The 18978-nt window shown below is 37.4% G+C and overlaps 1 protein-coding gene across 1 annotated transcript; it reads right to left on the reverse strand.

Annotated features, from left to right (window-relative positions):
• Positions 1–7356: 7356 nt before the first annotated feature.
• LOC135690793 (neuroglobin) lies at positions 7357–18678 on the reverse strand. The gene is made up of 4 exons (XM_065208457.2): positions 18520–18678; positions 14191–14378; positions 8533–8764; positions 7357–7648 (listed from the first exon to the last, which is right to left on the reverse strand). The coding sequence occupies exons 1-4, from the start codon at positions 18535–18537 to the stop codon at positions 7514–7516; spliced, it is 573 nt and encodes a 190-aa protein (XP_065064529.1). The 5' UTR covers positions 18538–18678; the 3' UTR covers positions 7357–7513.
• Positions 18679–18978: the final 300 nt, after the last annotated feature.

Here is an 18978-nt window from a genome sequence, read left to right on the forward strand (position 1 = left end):
CTTGGCTGTTTTTTATCTTTCTATTTCTAAACTGCTTTGTTCCTGCAGTGTTTCAAAAGCTAATTGTGACGAAGATATGATATGTGGACCTCAAATGTATAGAGCTGCATGATAACTCTATAACTCTTTGGAGTTTAAAAGAGGAGTCATTAATTCCTTTATGAATCAACATAATTATTTAGGAATTTTGGTTCTTAAGAATTATTAGATGATATATATCTAAACGAGCACCATGGACCAATAACGGCTAACAGGAATTTATTGTTGGAAAACTTTAATGTTTGATTCAAAATAAACAGAGGAAGTTTGAAGGTGGCCCGAAATTATATCTTAAAACAGCATCACAAGTGAACAAGAATTGAATAAAATGCTATGATAAAGATATTCACGTTGGATTCAAAATGAACATTACAGCTTTAAGAATGGCCTTAGCAAATATTTTCAAGCGCCCTATAAGTCGACGAGGGCTAAGAATTTATGATTGGAAAACTCAAAAATTTGATTATGACTGAATAGGAGAAATTATAGGATTAACCCATGAAATTTTGTCCTTCAAGGAAAATGGATTTGTTGCATTCGTCGCTTAACAAGACCATATTCGAATGATTTTATGCTTAATTTGATGAAATTACACTAAAAACCGGTTGCTTACTGCTAGACCCCTGCCGCTAACGGCGAATTTCTACCTCATTTCTTGGTTTTGTACTGAAAGGAAGCTGGATTGTTACGGTAGATTGTGCCTGCATCATTTTCGGAATTGTAAATTAATCATTCTAGAAACCATTTTAAATGACTTTCTGCTTATTTGGGTGAAATTTCACTAAAAACCGGTTGCTAAAAGGAGTCGTTAGACTCGCCGCGAACGTGTTTCTATTGCTAATTGATAATCTTAATAATCGAGGAACTACTCATTGGGTTGATTCTACTAGGAATTTCGCAAGTATCGGTATCTGGAGCCAGCAAGTAATTAAGTTTGGGTTTACTTTTCTAAAAGGATTTACTGAATTACAATCAAGGTAATACAGCATTATCTTCCTACAGAAAAGAAGCTCTTATCTCAATAGGGTTGTTGCTGTGAGTAAATAATACTTTGTCCTCGAGCAATTATTTCCTGCTCTTGCCAATAGTATATGCTACTCACAGTAGGCGTGACTATGGATTGGATTAATTATGTTTGTCTTCTGTCATGTTTAGAATGTGCTTGCCTGCTTGCCATATGATATTACACTTTTTGCTTGCATTCCTTATTAAATTGAAAGAATGTAGGAGGGCATTGATTTTTTACTTTTATTTTCAGGATCGATTCAATTTTAATTTGATTTGTCAGAGGAGTAAACAGATAAGTAAAGTTGGGAAGTCTTACCATGAAATTTTATGGAAGATTAAAACAGGAGACTTAAGGGGTAACCCATTAAAATATCTAAACGAGGAACACGAATAGACCTGGGCTTGCAAATGTTTTGAAGCAACTTTCAATTAGCGGAAGACTAGCTCCCCTACGAAGCCCGCTACGCGGGCTTGCCAGTGACCCTACGGTAGAGTACATAGATTAGCCTCGGAAAAGACAAGAATTTTCTTAATACCCCCTATGAATGAGTATGCAGATTAGCCTCGGAAAAGACAAGAGGTGTATCAACCTCGATTTGAAAAAAATTGGCTCCGCATTGGTCACGTGATAAAAAAATTACTCGCACTCCTGTGACTATCGCTAGGAAGGGGGGAGCCTCTACCCCTTTTCTATTTCAGGCGACCCCCTGACTAGCGATAGTCACAGGAGTGCGAGTAATTTTTTTATCACGTGACCAATGCGGAGCCAATTTTTTTCAAATCGAGGTTGATACACCTCTTGTCTTTTCCGAGGCTAATCTGCATACTCATTCATAGGGGGTATTAAGAAAATTCTTGTCTTTTCCGAGGCTAATCTATGTACTCTACCGTAGGGTCACTGGCAAGCCCGCGTAGCGGGCTTCGTAGGGGAGTCACCATAACTAAAATTCGTTTATGCAAATTAACCCCGAACAAAAGGTCCCCAACGCCCGGCGATTAAGAGGGATTCCAGCCAAAACGGCTCGGCCGATTTTCAAAATTCCTTTTTCCCCTTCATCCTCGATCTTTGGTTCACCATACTACGGTCTCCTTTTTCTCCTTTTCGCTTCCGTTCCTGAGATATTTACGGTTTTCTCTCGGGTTCGTTCGAAATCCTCTCGATCACGATTAGTGCTCTCCGCGGTCTTTGTCCCGCCTTTCTAAAGGTTCTTTCTCTCTCTTTTCTCTTGCTCTCTACAAAAGGTTTCAAAACTCCTTCCAACAGCAACCCTTCAATTTGAACGGAGGCTTTTCAAATTCGTTTCGCTTTCCACAAAGAATCTACTGTGTGCCGCCGATAATTTAGGTGATTTGGAATTGGATGATAAATCTACGTGCACTGCTGGTTGGCATTCCTTTTCGAACTCGAAGCCGTCGTCGACGGTCGGTGTCGTGTGCTACAGCTACAGCTCCAGTAGTCAATCGTGCTGGGTGCTCTCGACAGACCTCAGGTGAGTCTTGCTAGCTTTTTTTATCAACTGATTTTTTATCGATCGACGATTGAACCCCGTTTCTTATTTTGTTTGCAAGAGCCATGTGATTCGTGCTTTTGACAATCTTCCTTTTCTTCGTTTTAGTAGCTACGTACGTACGGTACACCCGCTGCTGCCCGTTTTTCGGTTCTGCGATGGCTGCTGGCTGTTCCCCTTCTTCACTGGCATCAGAATCGATGGCATGTGAATACAGGTAAGCGCTGTTGTTGTTCTTACGTGTTTTCGATATTACTTTTTTCAAATGATTTTGTGCTCATTTCGATGAAATTACACTAAAAACCGGCTGCTAGACCCCCGCTGCGAACGAAAACTTTTTACCTCTTCTCGTGGTTTTGTGCTTAAAGGAAACTGGATTGGCTTTATTGCAATCAAAGTATGAAGAATTGTGGTAGATTTTACCTGCTGTTTATTCTTGATGCAAGAAAATTTGATTTTCATAGGAAACCCGTTGTAATGCGAATTATGTAATCCCGCCAGCCCCCAACTTTTTATGCCTATCGAGAATCCTTTGCAGCAACTTTTCCTAACCGCCTTCCTTTTTTGTAGATAAACGATCGGATTCGCTGACTTTTTGGTTCAACAAGTGAGTATTTTTATTTTAAAATTTCACTTTTTGTGAGATTTTCCCACTGAGAATGAGATGGGATTTGCCTGCCTCTTGAGTGACAATTATTCTAGAAACCATTTCAAATGACTTTATGCTTATTTGGGTGAAATTACACTAAAAACCGGTTGCTAAAAGGAGTCGCTAGACCCGCCAAGAACGCCTTTCTCTTAATGTTTTACCTCTTCGTAGTTTTGTCCTTCAAGGAAGATGGATTTGCTGTATTGCTCGCTTCACAAGAACAAGTTCAAATGATTTTAATCTTTAGTTTGATGAAATTTCACTAAAAACAGGTCGCATAAAGGGGTGGCTAAACCTTCGGGGCGAACCTTTTTTTCTGAAATTTTTACAAAGCATTATGACTATGGATTTCCTTAAAAAGTGCTTTCATTAACCATGGAATAACATCTTAATTATTTGTGATGTTCTTCATCTAGATCAAAGATCGTTTCAAGCAATAATTATGACCCAGACGTGATTCTTGACTGTGGAGAAAAGGACTAAAGTTATATAGATTAGCTGTTGTCCGTAAATTGTATTTTGTTAATTTGTTGTTGGAGTAAGAATCATTTCTGATGCACGAAACTTTGGCTGTTTTCTATCTTTCCATTTCTTAAGTGCTTTGTTGCTGCAGTGTTTCAAAAGCTAATTGTGACGAAGATATGATATGTGGACCTCAAATGTATAGAACTGCGTAATAACTTTATAACTCTTTGGGGTTTAGAAGAGGTGTTTGATTCAGAATAAACAGGGAGCTTTGAGGGTGGCCCGCAATTATGTCTAAAAACAGCATCACAAGTGAACAAAGATTGAACGAAGTGCTTTAAAATGAACATTACAGCTCTATGAATGACTTTAGAAAATATTTAAAAACGCCCCATAAGTCGACGAGGGCTAAGAGTGTATGATTAGAAAACTTAAAAATTTGATTCTGACTAAATAGGAGAACCTCTAGGAGTAACCCATGAAAATGTGCCAACGAGCATAAGGAATTGGTGGGACTGGCAGAAGCATGTTGCTGTCAAGTTTAAAGTAGAATTCAGAATAATTAACAAAGCTTTTAGATAAGCCTGCAAGATATTTAAACGACCACCACGATACACCGAGAGATAAAAGAAGATGGAAACTTTGAAAATTGCAATTAGAATAAGCAGGAGAATTAAAGAGGGTAACCCGTGAAAGTATTTAAACGAGGACCCCAACTAGATCGTGACTTACAAAATATATTGAAGAACTTTTCTGCCTTGCCTCGATATTGCAACCGTTTATGTATCAAATTGGTGTGTACATTTTAATAAACGGAAGAGTAGCTCCCAGTAAATCCCGCTCTGCGGGCACCCTATGGACCCCGGAATGGAATAGTAAGATTAGCCTCTGAAAGTCAAGAGTGCTATTAAGCTCGATTTCAAAGGGGTTCAGATGGTGATGAAAGCTATGATATTGCTAATTGGTAATCATAATAATCAAGGAACTACTTATTGGATTGATTCTATTAGGAATTTCGCAAGTATGGGTATCTGGAGCCAGCAAGTAATTAAGTTTGGGTTTACTTTTCTAAAAGGATTTACTGAATTACAATCAAGGTAATAAAGCATTATCTTCCTACACGAAAATAGCTCTTATCTCAATAGGGTTGTTGCTGTGAGTAAATAAGACTTTGTCCTCGAGCAATTATTTCCTGCTCTTGCCAATAGTATATGCTACTCACAGTAGGCGTGACTATGGATTAGATTAATTATGTTTGCCTTTTGTCACGTTTAAAGTATCCTTGCCTGCTTGCTGTATGATATTACACTTTTTGCTTGCAATCCTTATTAAATTGAAAGAATGTAGGAAGACATTGTTTTTTTATTCTGATTTTCAAGATAGATTCAACTTTAATTTGATTTGTCAGAGGAGTAAACAGATAAGTAAGGTTGGGAAGTCTTAACATGAAATTTTATGGAAAATTAAAACAGGAGACTTAGGGGGTAACACATTAAAATATCTAAACGAGGAACACGAATAGACCTGGGCTGCAAATGTTTTGAAGCAACTTTCAATTAACGGAAGACTAGCTCCCCTACGAAGCCCGCTACGCGGGCTTGCCAGTGACCCTACGGTAGAGTACATAGATTAGCCTCGGAAAAGACAAGAATTTTCTTAAAACCCCCTGTGAATGATAGTAAAATTAGCCTCGGTAAAGACAAGAATTATTTCGAAGCCCCCAATGAGTATGCAGATTAGCCTCGGAAAAGACAAGAGGTGTATCAAACTCGATTTGAAAAAAATTGGCTCCGCACAGGTCACGTGATAAAAAAATTACTCGCACTCCTGTGACTATCGCTAGGAAGGGGGGAGCCTCTACCCCTTCTCTATTTCAGGCGACCCCCTGACTAGCGATAGTCACAGGAGTGCGAGTAATTTTTTTATCACGTGACCTGTGCGGAGCCAATTTTTTTCAAATCGAGTTTGATACACCTCTTGTCTTTTCCGAGGCTAATCTGCATACTCATTGGGGGCTTCGAAATAATTCTTGTCTTTACCGAGGCTAATTTTACTATCATTCACAGGGGGTTTTAAGAAAATTCTTGTCTTTTCCGAGGCTAATCTATGTACTCTACCGTAGGGTCACTGGCAAGCCCGCGTAGCGGGCTTCGTAGGGGAGCTAGTACTGTTATTAATGCGCGTGTGCTTTGGCCCTGCAACACTGATTGGTTTAAGACGGTATTGTTTCGAAACAAAGAAGGGAGAGTTTCGTCTCCCGAACAATTTATTCTTCCATTACATTCATTTTCGGCATTCTCCAGATAGGCGAATACAAAACTTTTGGGACTGTTCTCCTGTGAAAACGAGCAAGATTTAAAATTGTATCTAAAAAAACTTGGAGCCAAAGAGATATCCCCTCGTGTTCGACACTGAAGGATTAGTTCCACTAATAGGTTTTATTTTTACATAACCAAAAGCTAATTTAGTTATCCAAGAAAATCCAAGACACAACCATGTTTATAAAATTCTGAATTAGTGGAACAATACCATTCTCCTGGATTTCAATAAATTGCATTCTTGGTCCAAAACAGCAAGGCTTTTGAAGATTTCAAAGATAAACGATAGACATTCTAAAAAGCAATTCACCGAAAAGGTTAAATGACACCGCTAGTACCTTGAAAGTGGGAAGCATTCAAATGGGTGTTTTCAGATTAATAAAAATGTGAATCAAGCATATCATCAACACAGAATAGAAATTAAACACGAAACCAGATTGGTAAAGGAATTAAAATTATGGTTATAAAAAGGGTTTCTCGTTTTTTCTCTTGAGTTGTCATTTCAAGTTTTTAATATAGGCGGAATTGAAATCTTAACATAACTTCCACTTTCAAGACCTTCCATAGACTATAAGTTTTATATTCTTTATCAAATAGAAATGAAACTGTATAATTTTTCTACATAAATGAAAGGTTGTCAAAAAACGAGAAGAAAAATGCGTGGTGTAGAGTAGAAATGTCTGCTAGATATATTTACAGCAATACATTTATTTTGATTATTTAAGAATTTTTTAAATCTTTTCATTTGATTTTAAGCTGTCATCATTTTTATATAACATTCATAATTGCTCTGATACCTACTAGTTAGCCGAGAGGACCCAGAGAAAGATCCAGTTAGAGTGAACTATCCTGTGGTAGCACAGGGAGCTTCGATGCAAAGAGAAGGCGAGAGAGAGAGAGAGAGAGAGAGAGAGAGAGAGAGAGAGAGAGAGAGAGAGAGAGAGAGAGAGAGAGAGAGAGAGAGAGAGAGAGAGGGAGAGAGAGAGAGAGAGAGAGAGAGAGAGAGAGAGAGAGAGAGAGAGAGGGAGAGAGAGAGAGAGAGAGAGAGAGAGGGAGAGAGAGAGAGAGATTGGTTTGAGGTATTTTGTTCAAAAATCGACATGCAGGGTGTAATAATGACTGGAGTTGCATGCACGATTAAATAATTGATAAAATACTGGAATGAATTCAGCTATAGGCTTATGTGATTTGCTTAGGCAAAGTTAACATGTAACATTAATCGACTAGACCAAGTCAGAGTAATGTTTAAGCAGGTTTTATGTAACGAAACATAACCTGTCGGTTTGTATGATTATTTTAAAACGGGTTTGATGTTTATATGCAAAAATCGTCAAGCCTCGATTCGTAAAGATTAGCAAAACACAGTGAGTCGTGCAGTAAATATATGCAATCTAATGAAAAACTGGATAAATACAAAATCACTTGCTATTCAACAGTAAAAAACCCAAATGTATCGTTTTTCCGAAGGTTTAAGAGTGATACATAATGGAATTGCCAGGGTCGTATGGGATGTCTCAAGACTTCTTCTAAATCTCTGCTGCACCTTTTTTCATGTTTTCAGCAACAACACCAAAAAGAGTGAGCCAAGCATTTTTTGAAGATTCGTCAAAGGCTCCACCAATTGCGTTTTCCAGTGTCCAGATCAGCGCTCCACCGACCGCCTAATTAAAAATTTGCATAAATATTCAATATCAGCATCAATAAGGTGACTACAAGGCTATGAATTTTACGGCACAAAATATTTGTGAATTGTGTTAGGCCATATGATACTGTGAAATATCTATTATAAGGGTCACTCATAAGCAAACGCATTTCACACGTCCAAAACTTAAGAAGAAAAACTGCACAGTTTGATGTTATAACAATTTGGTACACTGTGATAAAATTGTTCATTTTCCTTGTCGCTAAAAATACTTCGGAACTGGTAGCATAAAGGCCTAAATTTCTTCTAAAGGAACGGCCAAAGGGGTGATAAGATGATTATTTACTTTAGATTTTTTAAATGTTTTACATATCTAGAAAGCATTAAAATAATCAAACAAAATAGAAAAGAGTGTCTATCTACCCACAATTGGCTCAAAAACAGCCAGGGCTCGCCAGGTCGCTAATCAATACATTGTACTTTGGTCTGGATTCTTTAAATTATCAATTCAAAAACTAATATTAATCGCTATTATGTTTCGTGGTATAAAGGTTAAAAAGTCTAAATGACTATAAGGTACACGTAGCATTGCTGAGATCATGAGCAAAATGCTCAGACCGCTGCGCACGGTGAGTAAATTTTCACCGGTGACAAAAATATCAAATTGGTTTGATATTTTTACACAAAATCTCACAAAAAACTACTGCACAGTTGAGACAAATAGCTAAACTATATGTCACGCTTGACATGTCTCGTGTGCACCTTACACAAGGGTCTGTCTCAAAAGCTAGTTTTACATGTATTACTTATTTGGTAAGGTTTATAGTAAAACTCTATTCAGAAAAGTAGCCTATAAACAACGAAAAGAATTCAAGCTGGCGCCAATGGCAAGTGATTCCTTACCTGGAAATGCTCTTCTTGCAATTGAAATTTTGCATGGGCTGCCCCAAGGTGCTTCAATATGGGGACAAGGGAGGGGAGGTCGTGCAAGGAGCTAACAGCAAAGCTGATTGTATCCATTACACCCTTCGCATGTCTCGCCAGCCTGTCATCTTCCATGATTGCATCGAGTTCCAAATTGTTTTCAACAGCAAAATAAAACTTGGTTCTGACATCAGGGTGTTCTTTGAACAGCCTGCAAAATTGTGTAACATGATTAATAATGGCAACACGAAATGAAGAAGTCTGTTCGGTATCAAGTAGTACTTTGGCCAATCAGCATGGCATAATTACTCAGGTTGTATACTTTGGATACAAATATATGGTATTTACTCAGCATTATGTTACCGCTTTTGACCCATTTGTTGGTCGTATAGTACTAGCAGACGTTTAAAACATGATGAATCACTTATCTTGAAAATCTTAAAGAAAAATAGAATGGATTAAGAAGGCTATTTTTCTTACAAATTGCTATATATTTCACTCCTAATGGCAGTTTGTGTCTTAAAATTTTTGCCAAAATGTCCATTCAATCATTATCATTCTGACTAGACCTATATGTTATTTAATTCGTTATACTTCTCATCAATGTCTACCCGCAGCTGGCGCTTTGCCACATCTGCCAGTTTCAATATTCAAGATGTAGGAACTTTTCAAGGAAAATATGCAATTTAAAATAACTAATCTGCTTGTTTCTTTAGTCATTTCTTGTGTGGTTGTTGATATTTTGCATGACGTATGATTTTTTGCTATGTCAATCCTAGCTGATTAACCATAGATCTTTGTAGAAACAACAAAACGGGTATAAATCAGGGTCTTTTAACGAATAATTGATCGAAAAATCAAAGCAATGTTAACTGCTTGTCCACAATCTCAACGGGACCACAATGTTATCTGACTGGATAGACCGTGAGAAAAAAGCTAGTTAAACATTAGGGGACAAACAGACATTTACGCAAACCAGAAAATCTATGAGTTCATAGCAAATTATAAGAAGCTACGCATGTAAGTGACGCTTGGAAGGCGAACGCCTCGGACCAAGAGAAACGTTTTGACTGGGATGCATACATCAAATATCATATGATTTCTTATTGATTGTTGTTTTGGAAGTTTCCTGGTTGCTGAGCATTGTTTGGTGGAAGGCAAGCACTGTTTTGGATCATGGTTGGTGCACATCATCACAAACTATCTCTACTATATGAATGATATCAGGATTTTTTATTTTTTCAACAAGTTCCGGATTTATTGGGATTTGGAATCAGTAAGGAAACTCAAAAAAGTATCACATCAGACTGATTCTGAAGTGAGCGAGTTGCCAACAAACCAAATCAGGCAATAGAAAATGGTCTTTGAAAACCAAATGGCAAAGAAGGCCTCTTTGACTGCAACAGCTAATGAAGTTATTCTAATTTTTATAAGACGCTTATCTCGGGATAAGCAAATAGTTGCTTGATTTTTCTGTTGATCCTAGTACTCAAAGTTTCTTAAAATTTCATAATAGCCAAATGATGAAGAACTACTTTTTGGAAATACAAAAAAAGGTTAGAAAATAACATGAATAAGAACACTCGACAAGTCACAAAGAGTTCAATCAATCATCTATAGAAAAAATTGGTGTCCAATCGTCTTACAAATTCGGTGTACAAGCCAATCTTTAGAAAAAGAATTTTCGATCATTTTATCGATTGACAGGTTCTTTTAAAAAGATATGAGCGTATATTAGACTTACTCCATGAGCCTCTGTTTCGCTACTGCCTCACTTGACGGACGCTACAACAGAGACTCATAATCCAAAGTACTCAAAAACTGGCAACTTCAATTTTGTCTCGTTCTCGATTTCTTTTCAAATATTTCCAAATCCACCCCCCTGATTTGCACATTTGCACAGCTTTTTCATTCGCGTGTAAAGATGTTAGTTTTTTCGTACGTATGGATGGTTTTTTCTTCTTTTCTCTGGGAATTGCATTTTCTCTGGTGTGGCAGTTACAGTGAAGACTTTGCAACAGTAAGTTATCCTTTTTGCAGTATTCTTCTGTAATTTTTTCAAAGAAGTCATGTAGAAAGATTTTTATAATTTATTTCACTTCTTTGCGTGAATTACTGTGCCTTGTGGCTGGCAACAAACACGTGGATAAGTTTGTTAGCTCCATGATGATATCTTAAGTCAAATTAATGGAGATAGATAAGTAACTGAAGGAGAAAGGCTTGGTTCAGGAAGGTCAAAAACAAGGGCCGATTTTTTTCAAGGCGTTTATTCTACCAATAAATTTTCCAGACCAGTTCAATTTTGATGTCACTTTCAAGTATAGTAAGTTAAGCCAAATTTTGAACTAGGCCTTGTAGCTAGGACCGCGGCAAAAACTAGGATATTAAAATGGATAAAGTTGTGCCTCTTGTTATTGTGAGTAATTTTTTGTTATGTCTATGTTCTAGATGACAACTCAATGAAGACAGACAATTCTCCCAATAAAGTAAAATTTCATTGTGGACTTTTTCAAGAATATAATATGAACTCATTTATAGTATCATTTATAACTTCAGTTTTGTCAAAGTGACTTTTTGTCTTGACTGTTTATTAGGTTATAGTAAACATGCTTGCATCCAATTGAATTTGGTATATACTAATTATATTCACTGAGTTGTGGTGTTTATTGTCTGAACTTCTCCAATATCAGGGTGCATTCTCCATGTAGGTAGGGCCGAATTTATCTGGACTGGGATTAGAAAAATCCCTTAGGTGTATGAAGGAAAAGTCCTTTTACTCTACGTATCGTCGACAGGAAATCCCTAGGATCAATTAATTCTAACGGTTGTTGGTGTATCATTGACAGAATTATTATAAATTTGTATGGAAATACAAAATTATCTTATCCTGTTTAACAAAAGTTGTAATCATTATTTTTGATTAAATTTTAGCAGGTCTCACTATGGTTTCAAGGTTCTCCGATAAAAAAATCGACACTTCGATCTTTTAAAGTAATTTATCAAATATTTGATGAAAAGTGTTGCTAATTTTTTAAAGTTTTTTTTTTAAATTGGTTCTTGGCTATAAACTAGCGCCTAGTGGCTTCACAAAGGTGAAGTTCAAAATTCACTGGTCAGGTTGTTTTCAACGCTGTCGTCATTTAATTCTTTTCGTCAAGCCAGCGCGATACTTCTGAGAGTGGAGTGTACTAAGGCATATCCTCGGGACAAAAATTTCATACAAAAATGATACAAAGTGTTTCCATATGCAGTAGAGGGCGAACGCAAAAACGTGTTTTTCATTGTACGCTTTGCAATAGAATTCACTTTCAAAATCTTCGAAAACAGCCAACAGTTTTCTGCCATTTCTCGACAGTGATATTTTGTAACGCTAACAACACGGGGGTTAGGATGTTTTTAAAAAGATACCTCGTTATGAAAGAAATTGAGGTGCCAGCCAATCAGAAAACCGTATTTTGAAAAGCTGCTCTGTGATTGGTAGGACAAAAAGTTGTCCTGAGCGCCAGTTTTTGAGTACTTTGGATTATGAGTCTCTGTTGTAGCGTCCGTCAAGTGAGGCAGTAGCGAAACAGAGGCTCATGGAGTAAGTCTAAGCGTATATCACGTGAAATGTTCAACAGCAGCAATATCTACTTTTGGAGTGCTATTAAGCATTTTCCATGTGTGGCCAGATCATTGCGGCTGTGACGCAATGGATAATCCTTTAAACTACCACGCAAGCGACTCAGGTTCGATTCCCTGTGAGGTCATACCACTTTCGAGGTCGGTAAATGAGTACCAGTGAAAACGCTGGAGCTAACAACTGGTCACTGACGACGATGAGGGTCGCGCCCATGGCTGTATGACGTGAATAGTGACTGTACGCTGAAACACCTACAGTCGGGTTGGTAGGTGATGCAACGTACCTGGTGCGGTACCCGTTGTACCAGATCTCAACAATTTAATGTCTCCTTGTTTTGATTTGATCCTTTTGCATTCTATGTTCAGTTGGATCAAGGAGCATGCAACGATAATCTCAAGTTGAATTGAACATAATTTTATAAAAAATAGGCCAATAATACCAAAACCTCTTCTTTGATAGGTTTAGAACTGTATTACATGAGCTTCTACTTAACGAGAATAGCCACGTATATTTATCATTTTATTCCCTTTATTTTCAAAATTGATAAATTAAATTGTAAGATTATTTTTTCTAGTTTTAAATTAAATCAAAATTGTATGGGCATTAATCCATCGATGACGCAGATTACATGAAGGTTAGAAAAAATGATAGACTTATTTCAACTGAAAAATCTGCCCTCTAACAAAAAACACTAACAGCGATGGACTTTGTCTTGAAAATCTTTTTCTTATCCTTTTAACCACCAATGCGGAAATGAGATTAAAATGAACAAGACTTTGCACTACTGTTTCTGCTTGCTCTCTTTTGATGAAATTTAAAATTAAGATGATTTCATAAATTTAGATTTTAGACAACCTGGGAAATCACACAAATCTGAACACCTCAAATGACCTCCAAAGTTTATCAAGTTACAAGAAGCCTTTTTAGCACTCGGATAGCTTCTTAAACCTGAAAATCTTTTCCCAAAAGTGTTCATTTTACGATCTTTATTTCAGTGACAATGGAACATTAAAAGGCAACATGGAAAATGATTGTAATACAGAGGTGGAAATTATGGGGGCATGGGGGCTCTGCCCTCTCTCTAATAATCATTTTCAATGGAAAATTCGTGCTATTGATGCACGATTGACAAATGTTTAACGTGCCGAAAACCCATCCAAGGTGATATTTGGTCGAAATATCGTGGGCTTGAGCCCCGCAAATGAAAATCAGAATTTCCGCTACGGTTGCAATATATATAGGGGCCTGGTACTGACTGGGTTGAAATAGAAAATGTTACAATTAACTGTAACAAGAATCTTCTCAAGCTTGCCAATGAATTCTTGCTATATTTTGATCAAATTTGTATTTTAAAGAATGCTGTTATTCTTGGTTCAGAAAACGAAGTATTGAATTTTCAGTCGTTGACAAAGATCATATTTCCTTTCCGACTATTTTCTTACAGATTGTTTATCTTAATAACTATGGTTGAAGGTAATATTTTTGTTTACAGAATGTCTTTTATAAAAAGCGGAAACGAACCGATCCCAAAAGAACTAGTCATGAGGTCAAGAACGTTGGCAGGTTTCGTGACCTAACAGTCATAAACCACTAACCGATAGCCTAAGAGGCTTGCAAAAGCTTCTGTGGCCTATTTTATATTGCATGTGTTTTAAGCCATATTTAGGTATATTGTAGACAAATTGTGAAATACTGCACTTTGCCTAACTGAACATTAAACTTTTGTTTTGGGGGTAAAGATACACGTCTCATATTCAACTGTTAGAAATATAGAATCTGGTAAATCAGTTTAGGTGTTCGCCAGAAGATTTTCTCTCTGGCAATCATCACACTTCCTTGTGGCAACCTATACAGCCACAATAAATTCAAAAAAGTTCATTTTACACACGCAATCTACCAAAAAAGAAGAGCTTTCATGTGCTATTTACATTAGCGAAACAAAGTTTCAAACACATATGTTACGAATCAGAGAGGTGTTCAAACAGCAGAATTGCTCTATTGCGTTTAAAAATTACCTTCTAAATAGCAGCAGACCATTCCCTTGAAGGTCTTGCTCCACAACCTGCCAGTTGTTTTGAATGATTTCAACTTCTTTGTTCCCAAGGCTTGAATCTCGTGGGACGCCATTTTTGCCCCCAATGCTCTCTGGTTGTATAACATTGCTGGAGCAGCATCCCATCTTGTTTACAGTTTCATCTGCGACCTTAACGACATCGAAATCATTACTGACGCTCGCGCACTAATCTTTGATAATCTCTAAGTTAAAAGCAACGAGGGTATTACTACGTGCTGCTTTGTCGACTTAAGTGGAAATTCATGAGTCAAATGTTTTGATATGCTTTGCTTCAAAATAATATTACTGTGTTAAGCGAACTTGTATCCATCAAATATAGGTCAAATGTTTATGACTGCACAAATAAGGATCGAGATGGATCATTTTTATTGGGAAGAAGGTATAGGCAAGCAGGCACCTCGCACCAGTCTGAAAATGGGTGGGTTGAAAGTGGGTGGGTTGAAAAGAGCGCGACCGAAAATTGTTAGAAGCCACGCCCTTTGGTGCGCCGGAAAGCGCCCTTTTTAGTAAATACTTGCGTCTTTCCACTTTAAGCAGTCCGATTCAGAGAATATATTTCATTTACTACAGAAATAGATTTAACAAGATAAGACACCACAGAGTAACCAAAAAGGAATCCCAGTCAATGGAACTGGACCAGTGGCGTCGTCACGGGTTCGCCACTAGTTGTAAATTTTTCTTAGAATGATCCCTGTTTTTCGCTGACACTAATAAGAGTATAAAATAGTTCAATGATCGACAATGCTTACAAAATGTATATTAAACAGCTGTGGATCGGAATAGGCCAATCCGAAACGCGAGAACATAACAGGTAGGTTACCCAATCAGTGTCGCCTGCCTTTAAAAAATGTTACTACTGAGATCTACTGGTGAAAAGAACTCCTTCTATCTAAATCGTTGCGATTATCTAATTCTAACGTACATCGATTTGAAGCTCAAGGATGGAACGATTTTGAGAAAGCAAAAGCAAGCTTTTATTCATGAATACACCTACTGTTTTGCCAACGATCATTTTCGTTCTTCTCATGACACCGTCTCTCCAAATCTTCTTTGTACTTGATTTGAGTTCACAATGGGTTATTACAGGGGCAGCCCCAGCACCAAAATAATGGGGTGGACAATGAAGGGGAGGAACTGATGAAGAGGTACAATTTTATTTTCCTGCTTATAAAATGTTTGGATACAAATTTTAAAATTGATTATTGCTAAAAACCTTTAACAAAGAAGGAAAGCAATAACAACACTCTAAGAACCATAAGATCTCCCTGAGATCCGAACCATAGAAGAACCACAACTCTAAGATCTGTAGAAAAACCGCAAATGACCATCAATATGGAGAAAAAGATTCGATCCCAAAGAAGAACACTTACATCCCCCTTATGCTTTCAGTCTAGTTTTGGAAAAGTTAGAAAATCGAGCTTGAAAATGTCCACCCCTACCCCGTGGCGCCGCCCCTGGGTTATTATACAGTGGCCAAAAAGAGACACGAATTGTTCCTTCCACACAATAGCCTGTGCGGGCTACCACACAATAGATTGTCGCTAAAATAACTTCATCGGCTACAACTGTCCATGTGTATGGTGGCGGAAACTTGCCACGCTGTTTTCTTTCACGATACAGTTAAATCCTGTTAAGTTAGGCCTTCAAAAAGGGGGGAGGCAATAACCTGACTTAATTTAAACATATAATTTTGATTTAGATAAAAATTTTGTGGCAAAATTTGAATGTGTAGCTTTTTTCGGCAAAACAATTTATGCTGTTTAAGGGCAGAAATTTTCACCTCAAGTCTCTTCCGTTGAAAATGTTCTCCCCAACAGAGTTCGTAAATTGCCTACAAACTTCATCGTTAAACCTGTTTTACTTAAAAGTCATGGAATAATTCTCTGAAACGGCTTGTCAACCTCAACCAAGTGTTTGATTTTCCCAACACAAAAGAGGAATACATATCCTAGAGGCACAGGACATCTCTATTATCTTTGAAGCCGTTTCGCCATAGTCAACGCCTATCCTTTCTATGGCTAGTTTACAATTGAAATAAGGCTAGATTAAATTTTATTAAAACCTTGTTTAAACAGATTTAATCCACAAATGAAAACACTCGACAACCAATGATCTTACAGGTATTCCTGGCTTGCCCGTCACCCACCAATCAGTGGCGGATTTAAGGGGGCAACTAGGGGCAGTTGAGTTGTCTGGCACCCCTTTTTGGAAATTGTGCGCCCCTTTTCAACGATGAGAGTCAGGTGAAAAAGTTTCTGAGACTATAGGTTAATTAACATGTGTCATGTTGGAAATATCTTTAACAGTGGCGGATCCAGCCAAAAATTGGACTACCGCCAAAATGAGATAGAGGGTCGACCACACCCTTTAGACCACACCCATTTCCTGGTCACACCCTGTTTTCTAAAATGATTATTGTTTTCTATACTTCCTTATGCAGACCACTTTCAAGACACAAGCGGTGCTTTAGTGAAATTTCAAGTTTCCTTACAACAACCTTGAGAAGCAACAAATAATCTTATTTAATATTCTGAGTATGTGTAACGATAAGGGTTCTTGTTATGACGGTGAAGAACCAGGTCGTTGGCTGAGCGATGGGCTCAAAGGCCTAAGCTCTGAATAAGCAGCACACAAAATATACTCGTTCTTTGATGTTTTCTCTAACGATTCAACAGAAAGACTAACTCATACATAACGTGATCAACACACACTAATAACCTAATAACATAAACAAACGCTAATTAACAGGACAATACGAGCATCACAATACATGTTGAAAGACAAACACATTGCCATAAAAAGGCGTTCACTAACACAACAGGACTTAACAGAACATGTGACTTTAACACGCAACGAGAACGTTACTAAATTGAATAAATATAAAATCCAAACCGTTACCAAAAAAATTACGGCATTTAGCCATAGAATAAGAAAAAAGATACATTTGGCAGAATATGGAAATGTCGCCTAAAACTCGCATTAAGTCGCACAATTACTTATGAAAATCAGACCTGTTGGAAATTATAAGTTTAAAAAGCCAGATAAAATTTGCAATTATTGAGAGCAACTTTTGTTAAACAAAGAATCATACTTTTGGCGCACTTTGTAGGCTTGACTTTTAATCCTGATGCCTTCTTAAATTTTAGAATATTTGGGTCTAAAATATTCTTATAAAATATATTCCTACCAATATTTGTGTATTTTACAAAATACACATCATCTTTAAAGTTACAGTTTGCCCACTTGCAGAATATGTAGGCATCCCCCCATCTTTCTGAAACGTTTGAGCCGTGTTGAGCGGCAGTACTACTCATCTGTGCGGTAGTTAACTCGGTTGTTCATTGGTTGTCAACAAAATTTATATGCATCCCCCCAGATTGGCTGTAATTTCTAATGATTTGATTGGTCTAAGCAGCCTGACTACCGCTCAGTTCAGCTCGAATTCGCTCTACACCGACTCAGCCCCTAGCTAGCAAGCCATGACTTCATCATCGTTCTAGCCTTTTTTGCAAGCATTTGACTCAGCCAATTGGCACGCAATTTCCATAGCGGTAAGGACTAAAAAGAATTTCTATCCAAGTTGACGTCATCAATTTTGTATCTCGCTATCTACGGATCTTTTTCGAAATGGACTTCAGAATTGAAATCTTCATCTTTGAATTAATTATACTGAAAAATTCATGTTGTTTGGACCTTTCGGTCGCATGTTACTTTGTTTCGAATATTTAGATGTTTCTTTAGAGTCGACCGGAACTTGCTGCTGCAGAAAATTCACTACAGCAACAAATTCCATCAAAATGTATAGGAAAAGCTAAATTTTAAAAATGGGGAAATTCGCAGCCTGACGGCCCAAACAATTTGAAATTTTTGGCACAGACTAATTTCAACATGAAGGTTCCAATTCTGTTATCCATTTTTGCCAAATGTGAAGATACAAATTGCTCGAATCCGAGAATTCTATTTTCTGTTCCAACGGTTGGTCGATTTGTTTTGTTTCACCAATGTTTATTTTGGTCCTCGACTAGGAACATTTCACAAATCGATTGAGTTGCTTGCTACCTCAAGCTTATGGTCTCTTATGGCCACCTACGGTATCTGTTTTTGAATATCACATGCAAAAGGAGATATCCACCTAACTTCGTATGAAATCAAAGAGCTTTAGCTAAAATTTAAGCATTTCACGGCTAATTTGTTTTTCGTTTCTAAAGGCATGACGAACAAAAAATATTTCTGAAATCAACTCTTCAATCAATGGTTGCACATCAAATACCTCTTTATTCGTCGACATGATGTTTCCCTAACAGATTTTCCGACTCCACAGCAACTTCCTTGCCGATTAATCAGCGACTCTAGAGCGCGACAACGAGCGACGTTCGAGACAGCGATAATATGCGCCTGGACAGGATGCGACCACTGATTGACAAACGCAGTTTTGCTTAGTTACTGGACTAGATAGCAACAATCGGCGTCACCATTGTTTATTATGAAAACTTATAACTTTGTAGGCTTTACAGTGCACACCGCGTCAACGAAGGTTCCAACTCTCCCGATTGGGGCGGGAGACTCCCGATTTGTTAATTATTTTCATGCTCTCCCGATTTAAAACCAAAATTCCCGCTTACAGGAACTTTTTAATGAATCTGTTATAAATTCACATTTTGAAAAATGTTGAACAAAAATATAATATCTACATAAGTGTATGTGAAACTTGTCACTGTATCAATCTTTC

This window comes from Rhopilema esculentum, chromosome 10, assembly GCF_057945365.1.
Source record: "Rhopilema esculentum isolate cy_ngs chromosome 10, ASM5794536v1, whole genome shotgun sequence".
Taxonomy (NCBI): domain Eukaryota; kingdom Metazoa; phylum Cnidaria; class Scyphozoa; order Rhizostomeae; family Rhizostomatidae; genus Rhopilema; species Rhopilema esculentum.